This window comes from Anneissia japonica, unplaced genomic scaffold (genome assembly GCF_011630105.1).
Source record: "Anneissia japonica isolate Jap-2015-1 unplaced genomic scaffold, ASM1163010v1 scaffold287748_len1686314_cov196, whole genome shotgun sequence".
NCBI lineage: Eukaryota > Metazoa > Echinodermata > Crinoidea > Comatulida > Comatulidae > Anneissia > Anneissia japonica.
This window is the reverse complement of record NW_022727190.1, coordinates 924,026-945,431: the sequence shown is the minus strand read 5'-3', so window position 1 is coordinate 945,431 and position 21,406 is coordinate 924,026. Positions and strand designations below refer to the sequence as shown.

Genomic DNA, 21,406 nt, shown 5'->3' with positions numbered 1-21,406 from the left:
ATGTAAGGGCAAAATAAATAATATATGATATGGTATGATAATATAAATGTCCACTTGAATGCCTTGAAATAACCTCAAAAGGCAAACCTCCTAGCAACATTTCTACTCTTCAATATGGTGTCCTACTTCTGCCCTGCACCACCTTCAGTATCATCATCTAGGCCTATAGACATGGGCTGAACAACAGCTGGCGTAAAGCAACGCTGCAGTGTACAGTGCAAAAAAACCCGCCTTCAGCAATGTCAGATAATCTATAAATTCTACAGTATGACATTTATAATAGCTTTATCAATACATAGGATATTGATACCCTGACAGATCTTGCTAGGTAGGAATCTGATGCGTAAATCAATGTCCTTTTATATGTGGACTGTTAAACAATTATCATAAGTCAAACTGCTTTGAACTACATACAGGTTGTTTTAAAGATACCCGAGTATCAAAATTAAAGTTTGAAGTATAAGTACGGCTTTAAGGATGATTTAATTTAAGCACATATATTTTCGAAAATTAGACTGCCAGCACACACTGGTACGAATGTTGGCCAATGAATCCATCTCCGCTCTTTGAGCGTTTGACGATGCAAAGGCATCTCCTGATTGTTGGTGACAGTTGTGCCAACCCATACAAAAAGCTAAGGAGAAAACTCGCAATTGTTGAGGCAATAAAATGTACTGTCCCATTGCCAGCAACGAGTTTACTCGCCCCCCCCCCCCAATATTTTCCCGCCAATTTATTAGACACATCATTTTGAAGATATATGACAAGATAAAATTTTAAAGAAGTATGTTTGTACATGTAAACTTGTTTTGGCACACGGGAAGGAACCTAAATAAAGGTCTGGCAGTCAACCCATTGGGTACATTCACGAACCGAACATACATGTTTGCCGATCTTTCAAAAACGATATTGATGAAGTAAAACAAGAAAAACTATTCACTATTTTTTCTTTAATGTCATTTAAAAGAAATTTGGGACACACACACATTTTGTTTAGCAAGTTTGACCCCATGAATTTAAAAATTACTGACCCCTGTTTCAAATACTGCAATTCCTGCCTGTTGTGAACTCAATGAATATGCATCATATAGTAATCTGTATGTTTTAAGAGGGTAAGTTTACCGTAAATTTATGACTAAAACAAACTACATAAAATTTTAAGAGATTGTTATGTATATTGGTGATATCCAATGGATTGTAGGTTTTCAAATGATGTTTATTATTAAAAATATTATTACATAGAAAGAAAATGGAAACTATCTAAATCTACAGTCAGTAATGATTTTTGTGTAGGCCTAAATAACTGGGATTGTAACACATTTTCTTAACTATAAATCCAAGGATTGTGGACTTGTGTTAAGAACTTTTACTCAGTTTAGATCTGTTAATCTACTTCACATATGAAGGCTAAGCCTGCAATTCCGGAAACTAGGGCATGTAGTCCTACATCAGTGCGTTATGTGACTTTGATTATTAGTTTTGTAAAAAGTTGTTTTATATACTTTCTGTATTTTGTTTTAAAACCTATTCCTTGTTGAATGTATGATTCGGGTTCAGCTGTGAACATAATGAAAAACAAAAACTGTAATTCCACAATAGATGGTATAACCCTACAATACCAGATTTTGCTACATTAACCAATCACAGGATAGAATTTCAGGATATTTATATCTTGAAAAAGCATAGAAGATGGGAATTTCTGTGCTGGTAAAGTGGCAAAACGTAATTCTCCTGTTTGACTTTATATAAAATCAAGTTCTATATGATGAGACGTCCAATGTTTAGAGAGAATCTTGCATAGCATTCTGTGATTTGGAAACGGAAACAAAAAATGAGTACCACCACAACCAAGCCAGAGATTTTTCCGCCATGTTTAAAATCAAATGGATATCATTGCATCTACAAAACAACTATATGGAAAACTAAGAAAAATGTGTATGTCACATCTGATTGGCCTATATATGAAGGAATGAAAGAAAAAGTATTAAATATATATACACATTAACAGCTGTTTACCCTTGGACTAATTATTGTAAACCATTAATTGTAATTACACTGAAGAGGTGATGAAAAGGATTGTGTAGCACTGATTTCCTAGCCTTGGCAGTGTTTATTCAAATATTATGATTCAAGTGTTGAAAAGAACAATAACCCTTAATGGGCTTTCCCTGTAGGCCTTACTCAACTAAGCATAAATTGAGTCAAGCCCACCAGTTTCTCTATCATTCTGATGGGGAATAATAATATTAATAATGCAGTTCTTGGAAGATTTGTAATAGGATAATACTTTGAAGACAACTGGTTCCAATAAACCACCATGACTATAATAAACCAAATTTTGAAAATTGCATAGACATATAAAATAATTAATTATGAATAAATCATAATTAAATAAAATCTTTATATATAATTATATATAATATAAAAATATGCATACATGTCTAAACAGATTTAATGTATTTTGACAAACTTCACTGGGTGGGTGGTATGCAACAACAATATGTTAAACATGACTTCACTGACACCTGTTTAGATATTTCTCAAAACCCCCTACACACCCTCTGTTAAAGGTGGCTGATTAATAATTTGAAATATTCACATTGATTGGAGGGTCATATGCCACATGTGATGCTATTTTGCTAACCTAGTCAGTTCATGTTTGTGATATTATATTTTAGAAAGTACTGTAGGCTTCTTCAAATATAAATTTTCTATATTTAAAGGTAGGTTTGATAAGGCATATTTGCTGATTTATCCCTAGGTGTAGGTAAAAAAAATGTGGATTTTGAGAACATGTCCCAGTTTTGACTAACAAAATTAAAGCCGATACTATGCATAACTCCCATCACCATTTTGTACTATTTTTAAAGATCTTTAATATATCACTGGGTAATAAAAATCAATATGTATGATTTAAAATAACAGCATAATAATTAACATTATTTTTTTAAGCATGTCACATTCATCACTAACACACTAATCAATTGTGACTATTTTTACATATTATTTCTTCTTTATTAACCAAACCATAAAGCAAGATTTTTAACTGCTGCTACTTTGATTACACGCTATGTTAGTCAATTTTTAATGATATGGGCATGTTTCCGTAGCACTTATAATTTCTACAATTTCTCTGATAAATTATCTTAAAATTCCCTACAAATATTTTATCCCATCATGCAAAATTATGGACAATAATGCAATGTGTTCAACATCAAAACATTGGTTTTGTTGATCTAGCAGGTGACCTTTTATTGCGTGAGATGGGTCGGCCTAGGCCAAGAACGAAATCGTTCGGTACTATTTCACTCTAGGAAATGTACTGTCACAGTGATGTTTTTTAAATGTACTTCAATATAGGGGTTGAGAAGACGAAAACGAATGCTAGCTTTAGTGTGCTTTATGTTACAATGGCAGGTAGTGATAGACTAGGCCTAGCCGTTTCAGGATTTAAAAAAATATTTAATAAGCACAAAAAATTTACCCTTACTTTTTTATTACGAAGTGTTTGATAATACTAATTGCCTTAGAAGTTAATTACCCAAAAGAATTCTTTACATGACTATAATTTGAAATTGGTCAAAGGTTATTTGTTTTCCATTCATAGCTTTTTTCGATAAATTATCTGATTCTCATCTGAAAATTAATCAGAAACTTTGGGCCTCGTTTTCGCAGCGAAAAATAACAAAATGGCTGCTTTCCAATTATTTATCTGGCAACGTGCTGCAGAAACACAGGCAAAGATAAATCTATTTTTTTATAATAAAAACTAAAACATTAAAATTTGAATAGCCCAGTAACAGACAAAATAATATACATATTTGTTTGACCATTGTAATATAAAATGTTAATTACTGAAATAACGTATAATCTAGCTTTTATCAAACTGAAATGTATAATTAGATACAAAGAAAGAAGAAATCACAAAATATTTCAAAAGCGTTCTTAGATTTTTAGCGCCAAGGTAATTTTATTACTACCTATACACACAAAGGAATGTGTAAGCTGTAACCTAAGAGAAGAGTATCTCAGTGTGTGTGACTAAGAATGGATATGCAAAAATATCCAATCTCTATTTATTGTCAGCATCAAACTCATTACGGGACAAACCTTATACGCTGAAATCTAACTCTACACATATAAATCTATAATCAACAGACTTAGCTAATAATAAAAAAAAAATCAAAATGACAAATAGGCCTAATTGGTAGATTTTACCTGGATTCAACTAGATCTAGCAGCATAATTCCATTGGAAAAAAAAAAACTCTTCCCTGTCTGTTCTCGAATGACCCAAGTCTTCAATTGTAAACTCTGCTATGCAGATGCCCATGGCAATATATGCTCCGTTATCTGACAATTATTATTAGTGGCGCACATTACATATCTAATGCCTACCTACTGTTGAGATGAGATTGGATGAATGAAAACTTGTGCGTGTGTGTGTTTTTAAGATAATACAGGAGTGAAGCATAGCAGAGGAGTAGTGCTAAAATATTTTCCAAAAGCTTACCTTCAAAACACATTAATGAAAAACAAACACATATAGATAACCAAGAATATACAAACAAAAATCAATTAAAAATATTAAGATGCATTGTAAATATATATTCAGAAATAAAATCTGAGACGAATAATTTGAGCCATAATTCTGAAACATTTTAAATATTATAACATTCAGTATCTATAATATTGAATTACAATTAACTAATATTCAAAATGACATTAAATTCTTTTATAATTTTATCATATATATATATACAGGACATAAAATATCATACAAATTATAAATAATGAAATGAAGTACAACCATGAAAGGTGAAATCAAAATCAATATTCTCTGATAGGGTATTATAAGCCAAGTAAAAAAAAAATTAGTTTCTTGACCTAATATTTTGAAAAAAGGAGAATGAAGGCACTTTTCTTTTTTTTTTTTACTCCGAGATGGCAAATCCAAGATAGGAAACAACTACTACTTTCTCACTTTTACCAAGTAGACATATTGAAAGCAAATAAAAGAAGCACTAGACATGATTCATATCATAGGACCTATGTATCACCAACCACGGTGGCAGAGAAAATGATGCGTGTGCAAACAAGAAACTAGTAATTTTTTTTTTTTATTTGGCCTAATACAACAAAAGACATTCATTTCCAAAATTGTTTTAGAATAGTAATAAACAAAAAGATTATAATAGAAGTTAGAAAAGGCTCAGCGGAAGTTTAAATTTGGGGTGGAAAATTTTATCTCCTGGGGATATTTTATGGTCCTTGTAATGACACACGGAGGCGCCCGATATATTCCACAATTTCTTGAGAATTTGGCTTAAACCATGCATGAGTAGGCATTTACCTAACAACTAGTAAATGTCTTTTGTCCTGTAATCTGTTTGTTATGATGGACATGGTTAACTAGCTAATCACAGTATGGGGAGAGAGCCTTCACACCTTGCCACCAGGCAACCAATAATTAATAAAAATATAGGTGTTGTATAAGCTATAAGAAATAGGTCATTGATTTATGTGTATGATTCAACCAACCTGGTAAATCAGTGAAGTTACTGTGACAATGGGTTGAAATGGGACATTTATTATAGAAAAGGTTACAGCAACTGAATGGGAAGTATGAAAGCCTTATGGGTTATCTACTTTTGTCATCATTTTCACGGGAGTACAAACATCCAGGGATGGAGGGAAACAGTGAAGGTGAATATATTCTTTAATGAAAATGACCAAAACAATCTTAAAATGACATTTATTTTTTATTTATTACATTTCAGGATAAAGATAAATACAACAAAAAGTCCTCTAAATATAACCAAAGATGTTGAACACTATCGAGTGATCTCCAAGGCAGAAAAGAACAAACATTAGCAAAAAACAAGATCAAAACTAATATATAGGAACAAATATAAAAAAGAAATATACATGTTAAGTTTTTTAAATAATAAATACATGTATCAGAATTATTAAAAGCAAAATTCAATTAATTATTTACAATTTTTAATAATTTATTAGTAAATAAAAGATTTATCAAAAAATAATCCATTCACTTATTAATTACATTAACATCAATTAAATTCAATTAATTATTTACAATTCATATATCATTTATTTTCTTGGCGCTACCACTCAACTGTTAGTGCGAGGAATGCCAAAGCCTTCTTGCTAAGCCACTCGTCTGCTAAAACATTGAGATATGTGCATTTATGTGATGGAAAACGAAATATTCATTTTGATATCATGTAAATACTATATAAGAGTCAAACTTGTATTAAAAATATTAAAAATACAGTAAAACCTTTCTCCTTTAGGATACCACTATTAAAGGGTCCGGGCACAAAACAAGGGAAAGCATACATTTTTTAACACTACGTCCAACCCCTATTTAGGGAACACGCCATTAAGAGGACACATATTTTTTTTGGTCCCGAAGGTCCCTTAATACTATATGTAGTTCAGACATAATTCTTCATATATATACCTTAAAGAAATGACACAACCATTAAAATGTTCATATTAAAAATTTATGAATAATAAAAATGATTTAGATTTGATCCTATGACAACTTTGATTTATTGATGTTATGCAAAACTTGTAAAAAACAAACAAAACACACTATTTGGTCTACATTTTAAACTATAGATTAAAGTATGGTGATAGGATGAATTTGTTGGTGCTTTCTTGTACCTAAATATCTGGAAATTGAACCTGTTATGTCAAAAAACAAGAGGACAGGTTAAAGAGTATTTTTGGTTTGAAACACACCAAGAATCACAGGCAAAATTTGAAAAAATTTTTAGTCATTATAAACAGACCACTTATAATGCATTTTTGAGTTATCTACAGTAGGAAATAAAAATTATTTCCATTAGGTACCAGACCTCATCTAAACAACAAGGTGAAATCCATTTTACACAGTACATGACAATAGTATGACACAAGCAACTTTCGTGGCTTGTTCAGCATTTACTCAGCAAAGAATGACTGGAGAAATGATTGGTCAGAATATTTTTTATCACACAAGTTTTTGGAAATAGAAAATTATTCTATGCCGAGTGACACATCGTTCTGTCACATAGTCACATCATGCTCAGTGTGGACACCATAAAGAACACAATAGGTCTTGCTTTTCCCGCTATCGCATGCCTCTGTTGCGTTGTGTAAATAGACCTTTTGCAACCTATTCTTTTCTTATAGGAAGCTGGATCAGCCGTTGGTTAGGTATCAGAAGTTTAAAACTTCATCTTGGGGCAGGCAAAGGAGATGATGCTGAAAAATGTTTTACTCATGGCAAAGGTGCCGCTTAGTTCATGTTCATTACCAGCAAGAATATTTTAAAGAATTTGGAGTGACAGAACTAGAGCAGGTCCTAAGTTTTATTATCCAATTTTAAGCACAAATGTAAGCGTACAATAATGTTATACTAAGAAGGAAGACTAAAAACAACATGGGTGAGTAACATTAGAAAGCAGGCAAAGAATTTACACACATGGGTAAACATACAATGTCTTACTGAAGATGACAAATGGGCCAGGCAGGCGTCAGGGACGCCTGGCAGCCCATTAGGGAATCATGGTTAAATAAGTCTTGTAAGCTTTGGTATCAATCAAAGACATTGTCTAATACCAGCATTTTTAAAAGAAAAGTCTTGGAAAACATCCATATAAAAGAATGAATACATATGCATTATGAGCCATAAAGAAACATGAATGAATGATTGATTGATTGATTGACTGATTGACTGATGCATAATGAGACAGAGTAATGGTAGTTTGAAAACATAAAAACTAGATCTGCTGTTGTTGTTGTTGTTGATGATGTTGGTGAATCAGGCAGAGGACGAGGACACAATTATCAGTTCTTTCCCGAATAGTTACCATCTTGAACTCGTACACAGTTATGTTGTACAGTGGACCTTAATATATCAATCCAACCTGTTGTCTGCTGCCACTACAATATCTCATAATTAAATCTTTCCTTAGAATACAAAGCATTTATCAGTCCAATTTCTGAGTAGGATGAGGTCGGCAAGGATCGCACAAATCACTATCATCATTCTTTTACCTTTTCTTTAGGGGCTCAGAAATTCTAATGAACATTTCCAATAGTACGGTATATATGTTGATGTTTATGTGACAGGCTGATTTCGGCAATAAACCCACATCACACATCGTCCCACATCGTGGAACTAATTTGCCACCATGGAGGGGGGAGGGTGTGATGACCTCGAAAAAAGAAATATACTCCTACTTTTTAATGTACACAATGACATAACATTAACATAACAGCTTGTATTAGCATGTGTAGGGAAAGCAAAAAGAGGTTTCTAGGGCAATAATCTATGAGGCAGATTAACGTTCAGATGTCCATTAATAATGCAAGTGTCTGTTAAGGAACAATGTATAAAAAATAGGTTAGTGACAGGAAACATATTATGCATAACAAAAATGATGACCTGCATCTTAAAGTTGGTCATCATTTTTCTTATGATAATAATGTCTCAATCTTATATTTTATGTAGGCCTATTACCTATTGTTTGGATAAAGAGGCAGACTGAAACTTCAGTTCAAGACCATACCAACAAGACTGGTATATGCTGAGTGAAGAAAGAGTTAGAGGACCATCATTCACAGCAAATCATTCATAGTTGAAGATGATGAAATGGAGCGATGATGAGGTCTGTTTTGTAAAGAACAATCAGTCTCCACAGTTAGCGCACACACAGTAACTCCAACAGTTTAGCCAACTGACTAAATTAAGCCACCGCTCGACATATGATCTTGAACCATAAAGTCTTTGTTACAGCAAAATGTTCAATATTCAAATGAGAAAAAACATTACACTCACCACAAGCGTAGACTACCTTGAGGTACTTGTCGGTGCCCGGTTCGCACCCGGCTTTGAAAACTTTTGTACTTGCTTTTACTGTACACTGTCTTCTGCCATGACAACGCATCATCATTTCCTCCACAGCGTTCTGAGAATCGCAACCTAAATTAAAGATAAAGAACCGTTATGTCTATTTTAATATGTATAGTTTCCAAGATTTGTATTGCTAAGTTAGTGAGCAATATCAACTTCCAGATAGATATATCATGCATCTCAATTTTAGCTGATATTTTTTAATTTTTTTTTTTACTATATTAATGTTGATTACTGTTTCTACATTCTTTACAAAAATACTTAAATTCATTGGAAATCAATGTAACCAACAGTTGTTTAAGAAAGAGTGCAAAATCTAGTATAAAATTGTGCCATGGGCAATGCTTTTGTTGTAAGGTCTTCATGGTTTTCTTTGTCACTTCCATTCATTACTCTACAGAATTAGGTCATTTGCCTAGGATTTTAGGAAAATGAAAACAGAGGATGAGGGCTAATTTTTCCCTTTTGTCTTTTTTGTTAAAAAGATGGTAAATACATACACACTGTGGCTTATGATTACTGCATTTTACATACAGGACATTTATTGCTCATAAGAATGCTTCAATTTCTGTAGCATCTTTGAGTGTTTTGAACATAAACAACTTTTTATTTAACTAGATTTGAACTCGTCACTGAGGACGAGTTAGGTGATCCGCCGCACTTTGACCCTCACGAAGCACGCACGTTTCTGATTGAAAAGTATTATATGCTAAAACATGCTCTATTTAAAGAGTAATTTTGAGCATTTTAAAAGAAATTTTAAACTAGGAAAAGAGTAATTTTGAGCATTTTAAGGACTTACGAATGTATAAATATACGTCTTAACATCCGTGTGCACGGTGGTATTAATACAGTGTCAGAAACCCAACACATGTAACGGAAACGTAATTTCCAGCTTCAGTACGTGCTGTTGGCGTGGAAATGAGCGTACGGCTCGTCAATTTTGGAAAGTTTTGGAATATTCAAAATGACTTGAAACGTGCTTTAAAATATCTGAAAAGTGATATTAACAATTTTAAAATTTTAACGCACAAGTACGAATACATTATACGACGTGCCTGACGATGGTTATCAAAGGCTGGACGAAAAAAAGATGAGGGGGTAAGCAAAACCCTATATTTTGACCATGATGACGTCATCAAAATGTAAAAAATTGCAACATATGTTCGGTCCTCATTTTCCTTATCTTTATTTTTGATGCCGATTTGAAATCAGGAGACAGAAAGGATATCTTGTTAGCAATAATCATTAATGGGGCTGACTGTCTACACTTAGCTCGTTACCTTCTTACAAACCGTTGCTAACAGACACAACAATCACTCATACACACATTAAACGGTTCCATTCAATTATTTGCCAGCACATGAGGCATACAATAATCATAACAGATTATTACCAGCCTAAGTAATTGCAAGACAATAGTCAAGTGGCGTGGGTTAATATACTCAGTTACTTTGTCGTTATTCACACTGAATTTAATTCCTAGTAAATCTATTTTAGGAAAATAAAATAACCTGGAATCGATTCATGAATGACAAAAGTATATAACCCGATCTAGATTGACCACACCTAGAATAGATAAACCCAAAAATGATTAAATATTGTTCTAATAAGTTGAAACAATGCACTAATTATTCTTTATTGCTTATAATCATTTTGATACCACCACAGATTTACAGAAATTATATTGTTGTCAATGAAAGAATAACAGTACTGGTACATGTTCTCTAGATTCTGGAATTGTTTACTATGAATAATTTGGCCATAAAAGGACCATAAACATACTTTAGTACATCTAAGTGATTCTAAATATAGTTTTAAATTTGGTGACGATTACATGCATACCCCTCCACACAAGTCTATAAATATATATTCTTACTACTCTTAAACTGAAGAGATAAGAAGCAAGAAATAAAAATATATTATACTGCCCTCTTTTGGTACTTGTAGTACTGAAGTTGATTTTCTACACAATGAACTGGCGAAAACTGCTTACATATTAACAAAATAACAATACGTTGCACTAGTTGTAACCAAATGACAACTAAATCTTTAAAGTTGGCAGACAGATAAAGAGAGCCTAATGTCGGCATTATCAATGGGTTGAATAACTGTAATTCATAGAAAAGGAATGCTTTTCTCACAACCATATTCATTCATTTCTCACAACCATATTCATTCATATTCTTACGATGACAGAAAAAAAAATCACAAACCTCTTTGTGTACACTTAAAATGAGTGAATTCATGCAATTGGTATCATGTATCATTTGCATAAAAGCATTGAGAACAGTCAGATGAAAAGGCAATTATGGGGTAGAGCCTAAAAGGGGTTAACAAAGCTGGTCAATTTTGACACTGTTCATCTTTTTCACAAGGTACAGTTAAATAAACAATAAACAAAAGTACTGATATGATCTGCTAAAAACGTCTAAAAATTGACAATAAGATTGAACAGTATTCCAATAGACAACCTGGCACATGCTGGATGTTGTCACTGAAAACCAAATTTTTCTTTTAAGTAAATTTGGATCTGAGCAGACAAAAATAAAAACACATAACCCAGGAAGATGTAAATACTAAATAAAATACATAATAAAATAGTCTAAATAAACAAAACAATAATAACAGCAGCAAAAAATAAAATTCATGTTTCTTTAACAAACCTATATTCTTCATACTATATGATGGACAAATGCCATTCTTTACATTTGCCTCTCGTCCAAACATGGCTGATTTGATCGCTAGCAATTCGTTGTTGTTACACACAAGCTGCATCTGTTGATCTTCGCATTGTACAGCTTCAATATAAACACCTATAAAAACAGGTATAAAAATACATGTTATTATATATAACAGCCTTGGTTATTAGGTGAAACTTGAAAAATACATAAAATAATACATTAAATTCACATGTAATAATAAATGGTGAATCCAGGAATTCAAAATAGAGGGGCCCAGGGAGGTGTTTGCACAGGCACTACCATGGTTGGGGTTGAAGCAAGAAAAAGTATGATCAAGACACAGAAATGGCTCAGGATTAAGCCAGAGTGCTCAGAATTGAGCCTCTGCAAAAAGTTTATATAATTTGTCTATAAAGAATTACAATATCATTCTGATGGAATTCAAATTATAATATTATAACTGCATATGAATTACAGTAAGTTATATGTAAAAAAACTTTGATGGCCTGGTTGTTTTTTTAATAACAGTTTTCCTAATCAAATATGTTCAATGGAAGATAACGTATCTGGTAGCAAACATTTTCAAGTGCCTCACTTCAGGTTAATCGACACTTCAACAAATTTGACCAGCATTCACTCTATATGTTTATAATATAGCAATTTGTTGAAGTGTGTATATTGAAACTTCTTTGCAAAGTTGATGGTGATTTATCAGGGCATGCACACACAAAACTGGTCTTCCTATCTAGCCCTGAGCCAGAAAAAAAAGGGAACGTGACGGAGAAGACACTTAAGGAAAAGGGAGCGTGACAGAGAAGATCACTTAAGTAGGAAGATAATCATTTTTGACATTTCTGGGGCTAGATTTGAGTGAATAAATTCAGATAGTAAAGTAAATATTGTTCAAATTACTATATATTGTCCTGGTATTGTATTGTTTTGTCTCTCTCATGTGAATCCATAATATATAAGAAATTCTAAACATGGATGCTTGGTTGCATGGAACTTAATCTAATCTCTATGATTGAAGGCTTGGTACTTGATTAGTAAACCATTTTTGTTTCTTTTCCTTGTTTGCATATTTGATGCAGCATCCCACCTTACTCTAGTGTTTAGGTTTGTTTTTTCTCTAAAGTTCCTAAAATGTATTTATATTTTCAAAGAAAATATATACTGATTCCACTCAATGCACAGATGAATGGATTCCCCTAGAAATGTTTCCTGGTGCAACAATGAAAATCTGATTGTTCTTATCACCAAAAGTTTGCAATATCCATGCCAAAAAATCAGAAGCCCTCCTACTTGCAAAGTAATGCAATGAAGGTTTTGCCTTAGTCCTAAATTAAGTACAAGGGACTAACAGCATTATGTTAGTATTCCACTGAGATTATTCACTGGTAAAATGCCAGATCACACATGAGTACTGTGGAATTAATGATAAATTCCTTTGCTTAAGAACCATATTCTCCTGCGGTTTTGCTGGTACAGCCAAGAACATGGTCAGCAATCCCAAAAGGCTTCTTAATCAAATCACACATAATAACTTCTCAACTCCAGTGCAAGTTATGTGATTGGCCTACATTTTAAATTGATGACAAAAAAATAAAAGATGGCAAATTAGGCCATACAGTACAAAGAAAACCTATAATTTTTGTCCACTTCGACATCATTTTTTCCCTGAGCCTCCATATTTTATTGGTTGAACTTTAATGAGGTAAAATATCTAATATATTTATGAGTTTATGTGTGCTTGTGATGGTGTTTTATCTACCCGGGACACTATTTAAACTATAACCATCATCATATAAAAAAATTTAATTAAAAATGAACAGGGAACTTTAGATACAATATAGAATTATGCACTAGCAAAAAAGGAATGTAAAACCATAAATTTACCGTCTCTATTAATTGCCTTAGAAATAATTAAAGAGTTAGGGGATGGCAGTTTCAACTGCTTGTGGATCCATTCTACTTCTACTACAGATCAAGACAGAACTCTTACTGCATTAGTTTGACAAGATCATGCAATAGTCACGAATAAAGTACATAATGGTCACTTAGATTTACATGTAAATGGAACTAAATGCATTACCATCAGTCAGCTTTAGATTGCAAGTTAAGATGTTTGCTTTCAAATTTGAAGGTGTTTGGTTCATATAGCAACAAACAACAAAACCATCAGTGTTTAGTTGGTTTTTTTTTTTTACACCTGTACCTTACTTGGGTCAGTGTCGCTGCATTGGTGTCATATTTCGACATCTTATGGAGGGGCACTATGAGCGTTTTCCTTTCAACAAATATCGGCACTTTATAAATTTTCAATATTATTATTATTATTATTATTATTCCCCTTCCTGATCCTTGTAATGACACATAAAGCATAATTTCCAGCCATTAAGTAGCGAGCTACTTATTGCTAAATTGAGAAAATTCAAATTTTATAATCCAAATTTTGATGCAAATTCACATCACATACAGTAAATCACGCTGTCTGTCATATAGACACCTCATAATATTTTATTTTCCTTTTTGATCGGATGAAAGTGGACCCTATAAATTATGACCCAAAAACGTGTCTGCAAACTAAAGCTCCATAGAGGTATGATTTAACAAATGGGTCTATAATCTGAGTTATATTTTGGATTGGATTAGATTCGTTATCAAAAAGAGATTTTGTTCATTACGTCTTAAATAAGGGATGCTGAGAATTAGATGAGCAGCCAATCAAATGCTAGTTTCGAAGATTGTAATCTTTACTGGTTAAAACAGGATTCTTATTTTGTTCGAACATAATTTAATTTATCTAGTACTAAGATACCGGTAGTTAAAAGGGAAGTGAAGGGATCTTCCTCTTTTAAGTGGACAGAACGCTTTGCTGCCGGACAAGATGGAAAATGGAAAATATTTAATAACATGTTTTCATTGTAAATAAATCAAGTAGATGAGGCCTGGATTACAGTCTAAAAGATAAAAGTAAATTCTCCTGCAGGCATATAATTCTGCCCATACTATTTCACTCAGAATTCCAAAAATGTTCTAAGCATGTATAGCAAATACATAATGTTGGTGCTAAGTGTGTATCTATATCATCAATTTTTACTTCATGATATTTATTTATTTAATCAGCCATTAAAAATACAAGGTAATAAATATAATTAAAAAATTCAGAAATCAGCTTAGGAAAGCCAAAAGTAACCTTAAATTAAAAAGAATATTAAGTACATTGTATAATTACTGTTGCCATAAATTACTGATAAAGAAATGTTGCTTAGCCTTAGGAAAATATAAAATAAATAATTATATCAATATTTTGTAATAATGTTATTTAATAATAATTATTATATATATTTTTAATGTGTATGGAATGATATTATATTAAACTTTTCTTGCCTACAATCTTTGATTAAATGAGTTAATTATTTTTTCCCATTTTATAATACAGTGTTTAAATAAAGTTTATGGAAGAAAGAATGTTGGTTCATTTTTCATGAGCAAATTGAATGCAATATTACATACGTGGCTTGCACTTGTAGGTGACTTCTGCATACTTGCTGGTCCCGGGACACGGATCTCCACCAAACTCTTCATCCGTTATCCTGAACGCGCACTCCCTCTTGCCATCACATAGGTTCACCATAGTCTAAATAAACATCAGCATCAAAGAATATTTTATTACAATTTATATCAAAGCAGTACATTGGCATGGTGCTAAACTTCAAATCTGAAGGTCTTAGGTTCGAGTTAATATGCATTAAGCCTCATTAAAGAAGACTTGGTTATAGAGCAAGATAATATTTAGAAAGGTATCTAGCAGAGTCCAAGATCACAGCCTCTTATTTCAATATCACATAGGTGTGCAGTATTATTCCTCTTTCCCCCTCCCCTGCCTGTAGTATGACAGGAGCTCAACTTGTCTGAATGTCTAAATAATCATCTGTCATTTATTTACCTGTTGTTCGTTACATTTCCCCAAGGTCATTTTCTCTATGTAATCCCAATTATATTAAGCACTTTGGAATAGAAAACATTTTTCTTGGTTTCTTGTGAAGGTTTGATTTTCCCCCAAACCAAAACCTACTCTCTGAGTCACATGGTTGTAATAGTTTCTATAGAAATGTCTTATCGATGTGATTTTGGGTGCTTTGCCGTAGTTTAATAACCAAGGTAAAAACCTACTCCATCAACAATGCACCTATTTACAGACTAGATGTGCTGGGTTTGTCTATCATTTTATACCTGTAATGAGTTGCTGGCGTGACAGTTAACATCCTCCTCAAAGTCTTCTTTAAACATGTTCATGAAATCAGGACACATCAACCGACTTGACAATCGCCGGCCATAGTTTGCTGTCTGTACACTGATTACAGTAGACTCTGGGCATTTCAGCTCTACTTTTTCTTTCTGGCAGGCGTATGCAAGGTTTGTCCTTAATGTCATTGATACCAAGTCTATGATAGTAATAAAAAGAGAACATTATTGAAATATGAGGAAATTGAGTGCAATATTACATACGTGGCTTGCACTTGTAGGTGACTTCTGCATACTTGCTAGTCCCGGGACACGGATCTCCACCAAACTCTTCATCGGTTACCCTGAACGCACACTCCCTCTTGCCATCACATAGGTTCACCAGAGTCTAAATAAACATCAGCATCAAAGAATATTTTATTACAATTTATATCAAAGCAGTACATTGGCATGGTGCTAAACTTCAAATCTGAAGGTCTTAGGTTCGAGTTAATATGCATTAAGCCTCATTAAAGAAGACTTGGTTATAGAGCAAGATAATATTTAGAAAGGTATCTAGCAGAGTCCAAGATCACAGCCTCTTATTTCAATATCACATAGGTGTGCAGTATTATTCCTCTTTCCCCCTCCCCTGCCTGTAGTATGACAGGAGCTCAACTTGTCTGAATGTCTAAATAATCATCTGTCATTTATTTACCTGTTGTTCGTTACATTTCCCCAAGGTCATTTTCTCTATGTAATCCCAATTATATTAAGCACTTTGGAATAGAAAACATTTTTCTTGGTTTCTTGTGAAGGTTTGATTTTCCCCCAAACCAAAACCTACTCTCTGAGTCACATGGTTGTAATAGTTTCTATAGAAATGTCTTATCGATGTGATTTTGGGTGCTTTGCCGTAGTTTAATAACCAAGGTAAAAACCTACTCCATCAACAATGCACCTATTTACAGACTAGATGTGCTGGGTTTGTCTATCATTTTATACCTGTAATGAGTTGCTGGCGTGACAGTTAACATCCTCCTCAAAGTCTTCTTTAAACATGTTCATGAAATCAGGACACATCAACCGACTTGACAATCGCCGGCCATAGTTTGCTGTCTGTACGCCGATTACAGTAGACTCTGGGCATTTCAGTTCTACTTTTTCTTTCTGGCAGGCGTATGCAAGGTTTGTCCTTAATGTCATTGATACCAAGTCTATGATAGTAATAAAGAGAGAACATTATTGAAAATGAGTTTTTTTCATGGACTCATTCGGTTGATGGGTTTTTGTAAATGTTCATAAACATGATTCAGTAACTTTCACCTCAATTTTAACAGCTAGGAATATTATACATTCATTATGTCAATAAAGTGGATGCCAACTACACTTTTGCTTTTTATAAGAACACCGAGGCTGAGAATACTTATTAAGAATGAAATACAAACAAATTGAGGCTGAGGTAAATTGTCAAATGAGTTTTTTATTTAAGAACCTACAAATCTTATCTGTACCTTGGTGCAGTAGGTGTGACTATGTTTATACCCTCTATAATACACCACATTAACATACTGCTGCACAATAATAATTATCTATGAACTTTGGAAAGTGAAAAATAATTTAAAAAAAAAAAAAAAAATTGAGCCTAAAATCGATAAAAACAAATAACACTGAATATGGGCAAAATTGTACTGGTTCTGATTATTAAAGAAAAAAAAGTGATAAGCAAACTATGATTTTATGCTTTAGTCCTTTTGTCTTAATTGTATGCTTGAATAATTAACTTGCTTTAGGTCTATAATACACCAAGTTTATGTTAACTTCACATTCACCTGAAGAAGTGCACTGTGTGCACGAAAGCTTGTGTACTGTCATAAATAAACTAGTCATAAAAGTACTGAATATCCTTAGTTTTATTTTCTATATGATTTTATTGGGAGTTGAGACAAGTAATTCAACACCTGTGGTGAATCTCAGAACAAAATGTAGATGCAAATTTCTAGTACCAGAATTATGGCGAGTTATGGAGAGTTGCTACAACAATAAGTCATTCTCCCTCCTCCAACATTTTTTCATTGATTAATGTCGCGCGGTTAATAAAGACCAAATTTAATGACATTCCTTTATTTGACCACTGATTTTGGTATAAAAACTAACTAAAAAATCATTGTATTCAAGAGTTGTTTTCCAGTTGACAGACTTCTCACTTCTGGTCAAGTGGTCAGTTATCAGCATTTAATCCAAAGACGGATAAAATCAGACCTCTGTTTAATTGAAAGAAACTTTACATGGAATTTGTGGGATCCTTTGCACTATCAGAGGTGACAAAAGACTCAGACATTCACTTTGCCATTGTAATCTGGGTTGGCACCAGTTTCCCTAAGGATGTGGCCACCTGCTTGTTGGAAAATGACCACTAGGTTTATCCATGATGTGACCAGAGGGTGTGACCCACAACCAATAAAGATACCATCTGACCTTAAACCCATGGTCGCTGAACTTTAGGTGTACTGGTGGTTCCAAGATGACACAATACAGGAAACACTAGAAATGAACTGCTGATTAATGTCTATCAATTAATTAATGCAAAGGTAGATTACTTCCTATAAACATTTATAGGTCTGAAAAGAACAATGCACACATATTTTCAACAGCCTGAACTACATAACCCAGATATTCTCAATGGGGTAATACCATTTGTTTCAAGACAGTAGTCAACAGATAAATCATCAGCCCACCTGAAGGACTAATTTCCTAAATTTCCTCCCAGAAATCTTTCCTCCAGCAAAATGGTCCCAAAGGATGGCAGTCTAATGAGGAACATTGATTCTTAAAATTGGTAAACAAGAAAATGATGTTGAATTCATGGGATTCTGAGTTTCCCAGTTCAGCGTTAGCTTGATTCTTGTTCAAGGGACTATTAATGGGGGTGGTAATTGAGAGGTAGCAGACCTCTGCTTAGAACATGGATGATAATTAAAGAGTTAGTGACCCTTAATACAGTAGAATGGAAGATTGATTTATTGTAATTATCTGAATATAATTTATTCATGGGCCTATATCCTTTGGTTACTTTTTTTTAAACAGTGACCTAAATTACTTTAGGAATACATTTACTTTTGGGTGGACCTCATCTCTCTTTTTACTCTGTCAATTTGCTTGCTGCTATTTATATAATTATTCATATGTACTCCACACATAAATTATAATATTTTATATATGATAAAGATAACATAGTCATCCTTTTTCACCTTAATACACATTAAGACAAAACAATAAATAACTTTCTGAAATTTGATTCTAAAGATCCAAGCTTATGATATGAATAAATTAAAATGAAATTGCAATGATAATAATAATGATTGGATAATTTGTACGTAGTCCTTACACTATATTAAAAGTAAGCTATACTTACCTAATGTTTTTACTTATCAATAAATTGTTTTAATATTAAACATTCATTTTTAAGCAAAGACTAAGGCCTACATTCAAAGAATGTTAAAAATGATATTACAAAGCATTTTAATATAACAAATTAAAAATACTAGTAAACAAGTACATAAGGTCTATAATTTTACATTGAAATTTAAACTGGGCAATCAAGAAGGCAATACCTCAACAAGATATTTCACCAATGAAGTCATGCATTTTGTATGCTATGACCTATGATCTAAACACATTACTCTTGTTGTGAAAAATTAAAGTGTCAAAAGGCCAATGGTGCTGACTGAAACACTCACAAGCCGTAGGCTACATACATAGGAAACGTTACATTCAAAATCGCCATAAGACAGATTAGACCTATAGTCACAATAAAATCTGGCAAAATTTCAATGAAAGCATTCAATATTGATTGCTCATAATTTACCAGGATCAAGCAAGATTTTACCATTAAAATGAGACAGAAACAGACATTTATGGTTTACTGAACAGACACCAGGATTTGATTGACGGGAAGGCCAAGTTGTTCAACCAGGACCTCTCTATTTCCCTACAGTGAGGTTCAGAGACAAAGCTCTGTTGGGGGGGGGGGGATCTAGAGTGTGGCCCTGGCGGGATGTTCTGCGTGTTTGCATTTAATGGCCAATAAGACCAGGGCCCCCGTCGTTGGGGAGAAAAAGCACAATTTGTCGGGGAGAAAAAAAAATTATATGTATTTTCTACATATTAGTAGACTCTAAAATCGATTAAACAAGCCTTTGAAACCCATAAATTTTCACTTTCGAAACCTTTCAATCAAAGCTCGACCACATCAACTTTGCTTTCGTCAGGGAAATCTATCCCTTCGCCATCCGTCGGGAAAATCCTGGTGCCATTCCTGCACTGCACAAGTGAAGTTTGTAATGATCTTGAGTTAGCGAGTCACTAAATTAGAACGATGAATAAGAAATAAACATTAATTATTTAAAGACCAAAAGGCATACAATTTGACAGTTACAAGATGATGATGCTGTCAAAAGATGTACAGAACACCCTATGACCTAGTGGTCCCTGACAGGACCTACTAAATTGTTGTGATGATGATGATCATGAAGACAGACTTCTAACTATAAAAATGCTTGGTTTTTGAGTAGAAAGTGGCCAATGACAGGGCTTCAGGGAAGTAAGGCAACACTACTGAATTATACCAGGATATGGTTAAGACTTTCCTTAGGGAATGTTAATAACTTGTGGTACTGATGTCTGCTACATAGCCCAGGTTCAATGACACCAGGAATACTGTTGAACATTTGTAAACAATTTGCAACAGTTTAATATTATTTTCTTCAAAAATGGACTTGTGTAGACTTTACCAAACAATCAACATTGGTTGATTTGGGTTTAATCTTCGAACACGTAGACCTGTATCAACTGTAGGTGTACATTAAATCTAATAGACTTTTGTATTCATACTTCCATCTAATGAAATCAGTGCAGTAAAACATTTAAAGAAATAACAGGCCTACTCATTTTGCCAATTTAATTTTTTTTTCTACATGAGAGCTTTTCCCTTGGTTATTAAAGTAACCCTGGACCAGCAGTTCCCATAGGAAACCCCTTCAAAGAATTCTGGTACAGTAAGGGCCTAGCTGCTATGCGGAAGAGAGGGTATTACAGTACAGTCTCCAGTGTTTATGTGACAAAACGAGCTATGTGGTGTTACCTCATATTTTCTTATTTGGCCCAGTTTTTGTATAACAAGGTAACTAAAAGCATGTTTCACAGCAGGTTACTATGGAAACTGAGCAGATGCTTTAAATCATTACTGTGTCTTATTACAAGAAAATTGTCTTCATGTAGAGTTTTACCACAGATTTAGTTTCTACATTTAAGTGATATCTTAAAGAATACGAGAATCACTTTATATGTAACGTGAGACCACTTCAGAATTGACTATATATTTCATTGCTATATTATTTTTATTAAATACTAGTGTCCCTATCACATGTGATGTGATGATGAGGAATGTACAAACATTTACCCAGCAAAATTACATTCACAAAACTTGTGAATGTTGTGATTAGGCTCTAAATGAAAATATTATCACAACATTGAAGCAATACTTACCATGTTATTTAGTCAGAAATGAT

General features: G+C 33.2%; 1 protein-coding gene across 3 annotated transcripts in view; it reads right to left on the bottom strand.

Moving 5' to 3' along the window:
* Positions 1–17,055, bottom strand: part of LOC117113573 — a 55,142-nt gene extending 38,087 nt beyond the window's left edge. For 2 of the 3 annotated variants that reach the window (XM_033256943.1, XM_033256945.1), the window contains exons 1-4: positions 15,846–16,059; positions 15,126–15,249; positions 11,592–11,741; positions 8,851–8,994 (exon numbers count right to left, since the gene is read on the bottom strand). In XM_033256943.1, coding sequence (XP_033112834.1) covers positions 8,851–8,994; positions 11,592–11,741; positions 15,126–15,249; positions 15,846–16,046 — 619 coding nt within the window. In that variant the 5' untranslated portion in view covers positions 16,047–16,059. Of the gene's footprint in view, positions 1–8,850; positions 8,995–11,591; positions 11,742–15,125; positions 15,250–15,845; positions 16,060–16,121; positions 16,246–16,841 lie in introns of those variants that run through there. The other variant, XM_033256944.1, reaches the window with a different exon arrangement.
* Between the last annotated feature and the right edge of the window lie 4,351 nt (positions 17,056–21,406).